This window comes from Pararge aegeria, chromosome 8 (genome assembly GCF_905163445.1).
Source record: "Pararge aegeria chromosome 8, ilParAegt1.1, whole genome shotgun sequence".
NCBI classification, from domain to species: Eukaryota; Metazoa; Arthropoda; class Insecta; order Lepidoptera; family Nymphalidae; genus Pararge; species Pararge aegeria.
Window position 1 is genome coordinate 1,462,753 of NC_053187.1, and position 5,823 is coordinate 1,468,575.

Consider the following 5,823-nt stretch of genomic DNA (forward strand, 5'->3'; position numbering starts at 1 on the left):
TGTATTTTCCTTTTACGCCATTGGTTGCCTGGAAGAAATCGCTATGCAGCGATAAGGCCACCAAATTGTACTCTCTTGATATGTATTTATATCCCTGTAACTACTTTTTTTCTATGGTGTACAATAAAAGTGTATTCATTCATTCATTCATTCTATTAGACTGCAATCTGATCTTATCGCTCGAGATCTCACAAGTTCGCGATGTAAATTGCAAACAAAAATAAGTTACAAGAAAAAGGGAGAAAATATATTTTTGAAGTTATAATACTTTTTGTGCGTTAGGGAAAATGATAAGAGTATTTTTAACGACACCGTCACAAAAAACCGACACCCTGAAGTTAGCTATAAGGTTTGACAGTGTACACTTTGAATTGTCAAAGTCTGCGGCCTCATTCCGGTGATTTAATTGATTCAATTGTACAAATATCTCAAATTTTAATGTTGAGTGAAACTTGGTTGTCCGATAAATTTAATTTTGTTTATTATGCCCATTTCTTTCTTTTTTGTAATATTTAAATAAACTTTATTTAGCTAGATAGTACGTTATAATAAACTTTCAAGGTAAGAAAAATCTTTAATCTATTGTTAGTGTCGTTTTTTCTACAAACGTAGAATAAGGCGAAAGGTTAAAATTTTTGAAAAGATTTTCATCTTGTTACGCCATAGTATAACTTCTTACGCGTGTACATAAGTACACAGTTTTTATACACACTTACGTAAGTCAATTAAGACTGAGATTATTAAAAAGTAGTAGTACAGCTTTTTGTGACAGAACATGTCGTATTTGTGGAGTGGAGGTGTTCCTTGCTTGCCCCGCGAAGGGTTGCTCTGCTTTCTACTTACCATCAGGTGGACAATTTAACTACCTTTATTTAACTTTTTTTTTTTATTATTACTATAAAAATACCTGCAAGAGACCTTACTTAATAACTTTTACTTTCATAAGGGTTCGACTTCAAATTTGTCCCTTTATATAAAATCATAAGCCGTCCATTAACACACCATAAATAACTTTACCTAGGTCTACTAACTACTGCAATAACTCTTAGCCAATCCCGGGAATCGATCCCAGGACCTTGTGGTCAGGAATTGGACATTGGCTGATCACAAGATCGATGCAGTTAAGTTTAAGCAACGTTGTGTTTTAAATTATCTGTCGACTAGATTTAGTCCTCGAACACATTTAGCAGCGAACCTGCTTTCTGAGCCGTGGCCGTGGGTTCGATGTCCAGAACTGGAAAATGTTTGTGTGATGAACATGAATGGTTTTCAGTGTTTATCTGTATATTATAAGTAACTATGTGTATTATATTCATAGAAATATTCATCAGTCGTCTTAGTACCCATAACACAAGCTACGCTTACTTTGGGGCTAGGTGGCGATGTGTGTAATGTCGTAGTATATTTATTTATTTTACGACAAAAAAATCTGTCTTAATTTCTCCTGAAATTAAAAAAAATCTTCAGAATACAGATTAAATAACATAGTTATGATATCCTATTCTTACTGTTCCCTGTCGATGAGGATAACAATAGTAAACTTATTATGGACCAAAGTCCAAAGACTAGATAAATAAATAATTATCATACTTCGGGCTAAGCTAAAGCAAAACATCTGTAAACAAACGATATTTGGTCAAATGTGCTAAGTAAACCGCATCTACACATCTAAAGAAGCCAAAACCATTTAGGTTTGGGTTTTATATTCCCTGATAAAAAACAACCCCAACACAATCAGTAACGAGGCGCAGCGTAGCCAATTAATTCGCGAGGGTGGCTGATAAAGAGACAACATTAAACTCGTTACAAATATGAGATATCGCAATAACTAGTTTCTTTTTTAAAATTTATATTAATTCAAAATTCAATAATTTAAAGAAGCTTAATGTGGTCGCTTGCTAGATATCTCATGAGAAGGCTCAGGGTCACTCAGCGGCAGGGAGCGAGCTCAGAAATTACTAGATCTTAGGAGAACCAGAGTTGACAAAATAGCTGAACGAGACGCGAAGCTTAAAGTCAATAAGCGGAGCTCAGAGAACCTATTGATGTTAAAGTCCCAAGGTGCTGGAATGGCAAACTCGGACCAGTAAATGCAGCGTTGGTAGACGACCGACGAGGTGGACGGATGACATCAAGCGCGTCGCATTCTCTACAGAAGACCTATGTCCAGCAGTGGACGTCCATTGGTTCGCATGATAATATAATATAAGAACTATTTAAACGTCAAGTCTGTCTGTTTGTACCCGGTTCTGAAGGCAGAATCTACCGAAAAAAAGCCGGCAAGAAACTAAGCTATAGTTATTTTTAATCGATGATAGATCTTTTGTTTATAGATAGGTACAGAGAGGGGTTAAATTAGTAGTCATTTGCAACTAATTCAGTAGATTTTGTTTGTAAACATTGAAGTTCTTCGTTAAATAGGAGTTTTATAGCTGAACAAAATTTTTAAACAAATTTTTGATTTGAATGATTTTTTGGTTACTACAAAATAAGAAAATCATAATGTTGTATGAATTATTATTCAAATCAAGAGCGAATAGGCATCTACTAGTCAAGCGAGTTCCACCTTAGTCTGCATCGCTATTACATCAGCTGTATTTCCAAGCACAAGAATATATTAAAATAAAAATTGTTTACCAAATGAACATTTAATGAAGCTAATTAAAATAATTTATAAAGATATTTTTTATATTTTTTTAAAAGAACTGTGTAGGTAATATTTAAGCCAAGGTACTGTAAAGTTTTATAAAAGTTGGATCTGCTATTCATCTATGAACATGCAAGGATTTGATTGATACCACTTGGCAAAGACTGATATTAGTATAACAGATAGGATATTGATTTTTAATTACACTTTAATTGTATTTAGATCAACAGACATACCCACCAACGGAAATAAAAGAGTGCATCGATTCTTAAAATGTTTAATGATGATTTGCTACTTGCTCTAATATTTACAAAATTAATACTTAACAACTAATATTGCACATGAATAATATTATTAAATAACAATAACAATGCATTTACTTTAAACTGCAATTTTAACAGGAATTCAACAAAATCGAAAGAGTCTTAAAGATTGTCTACGAATTGTTATGAATAGAAGGAATTTCCCATCAATACATTTAGAACATTATTAGTTAAGAAATTATTTATGAAGTAGAGGGCCTCCATGGGGGTAAAACTGTTTGCTTTTCTTATTATAATTCTGAGTAGGGGATACGTCATCCAAATCGCCGTCCTTATCCTGGTGAGCCGTCATATGTCGGGTTAGATGATGTCTCTCTCTAAAACTTTCGTTGCAAACGGGACACTTCAATTTCTCTTCTCTTTTCCTCCTGTGCGGATCGGCAGTAGATTCACTTTTATGATGTGTCCGCATGTGATAAACTAAGTCCGACGTCATTCTAAAACTTATGCTGCATTTGGCACACACGTTCTGCGCAGGCAATGAAAATGCAGCGATAGTAGACGGTAAAAGGGTACTTAGAATTGCTGCAGCGGGATTAGCAATCAAAGGGTTCACAGGCTCCCGTGGAGGTCCAGAAAATTTGATAAAATCAGAGTTCGGAGGCTGGAAATTTTGCACACCAAAAGGATATGACGGTCCCGCCTGCAGGTAAGATAACTCTGGTCTAAAGGGCAAAAAATTCATTTTATTAGGTGACATTTGCGGTCCCTTCGAATCTTGTTTTCCTTGATATTCCATCGCTTTAAAGGATCCACTAGTTCTTTGAACGGGGCTTGATTCAGGATAATTTGGAGACGTAGAAGGAACATTTGGTCCTTTGAAAAAGTTGTGGCCATTCAATAAATGTGCAGGCGACAGGAGGTTATTGAAGCTCGATTTGTTGTAGCTCGGTGGAGTAGAAGCAGATAGTGGTGGACTTACTGAATTCTGGTAGAGAAGATTATCAGGACTGACTGATGGATTTGGTGAACGGATAGTGAAGTTTGATACTTTGGTGAAAGCACTTTTTGGCGACATCTCATGAGATTTTTCTCCAAATCGATTTTCAAATCTTGCTCTTGACTGTATGCTGATGAGAGTAGGGTCATCAAATATTTTATTCTTGTATTCAGGCAGGAACTTTGGATGCCGCGCTGCACTTTCGTTGGAATTAGGTCGACTCCTCGATTGATCAGATGTATCAGAATCACTGCAATATATGGACTTACTCGGATACTCGTCTGTACCAACATCGATGTTAACATCTGAACCAAAGCCCGGTGATATATTGTTGTTCATACGTCCTCGGTCTTCGTCTTGATCTTTAGAATCCAGTGTGTTGTCGTTAGAATAATCGCTGTGTTTGTAAATGTCTGCCATCCTCTTCGACGGTTCCCACTCCTCTGTATTAAATAATTGTTTGGAAACTCGTAGTTGTCTCTCAGGTTGTATATGGCGAACTTTTTCGTCGGGCATCATTAAAAACGCTACATCGAAAGAACGTTTTGATGCCTTTCCTTGATTGAGCACAGTTGATGCCATATCTGTTTTTATATTCTGCGAAGTTTTAGCACTTTCAATATTCAAACTAGTCTCTTTCGAGTCAGGAGATTGTTCTTTATAATTTTGGTAATTATTTTGAACGTCCATTGTCATTGTTTGCTCATTTAATTAAGCGCACTCGAAACTAAAACTTTTCTCACTTATATCGCTACGATCTAAAGCGAAACGCGTGCGTATTACCCGTCAGTAACTCTACGAATGCGAGAGTAAAGCAAGGGTGAAAAATATATAAGTGGGGTTTAAAACTACCCTTGGTAGAGGCTTTTGAGGCGAAAGGCGGGGCCGGGCGACCAATGAGCGGTGAGCGAGAGGCGTGATTGGAACCGCCGGTCCAATCAGTGGAGGTTTAGACGATAGCGAGCAGGAGAGCTCAATCACCGGGTCAAGATAATAATAGCTGCCGCGAATTGAGAGCGCATTGAGTTGTGGTAGGGTCAGCTCGACAAAGACAGTATGATATTGAAAATTGTGAACCGCTTCTTCGTATTGTACGCTTGTAGAAATGTTTTTAAAATTCTTATTTTAAACCAGCTACACATATTCACTTTTTAATGCTTATCACAATTTAAAATTCATACTATTTAATAAGATTATATCATTTGTATGTCCTAAAAAAGACATATCTTTACCCATATTTAATTTATATTATCAGTTTTATTTATAAAGCAAAGTATCGTTACCAGGAACGACAGTAGGTATTTTTTTAATATTTATTTTGACTTATTTGAACACGTGATATAGAAACTACATTTATTTATTTATCTTTTGATAGCTGTAGGTATCTCAAGAAACTTTTTTGGTGTAAAAATTGATGTTTCATGCCTTATAGCTAAAAGTTCCATTATTATCTTCTATTTATCTTCCCAAACAAGGCACTAGAAAAACTCCAACGATTATGTTTGCAATAAATATGTTTTATATGTGGCATAAAAAATGATACTCCAGCTATAGGCGGCGCAACCCCCGAGTGTATGGATGAGATTGCGAATAATGCTATTAACACAGACGCTTCTTCTCAAATTGATATCCTACACAAAGATAGTACATAAGATATTGAACCTTAAAACAAACTTACATAGAGTTCAAACTTTTTTGTGCAAAACAAAAGCTTATACAAACATTTTGTTAACGTAAAATATATTTTAAACATATTAAGCTAAAGTACAAGTTTGCTTGATGGAGTACACATAGTAAGTGCTAAGGAGACTCAAATGAGTTCTGTTCGGTAGTGGGTAATGATAATAAGATGGGTGCAGACGTTAAAGGAAAGCCATTTGTCAGATTTTAGCCATTTTTTGTCCATTCTCTAG

General features: G+C 35.6%; 1 protein-coding gene across 1 annotated transcript; it reads right to left on the reverse strand.

The window, feature by feature from the left end:
• Positions 1-3,148: 3,148 nt before the first annotated feature.
• On the reverse strand, positions 3,149-4,606 carry LOC120626079. The gene has a single exon (XM_039893366.1). The coding sequence runs from the start codon at positions 4,604-4,606 to the stop codon at positions 3,149-3,151; it is 1,458 nt and encodes a 485-aa protein (XP_039749300.1).
• Positions 4,607-5,823: the final 1,217 nt, after the last annotated feature.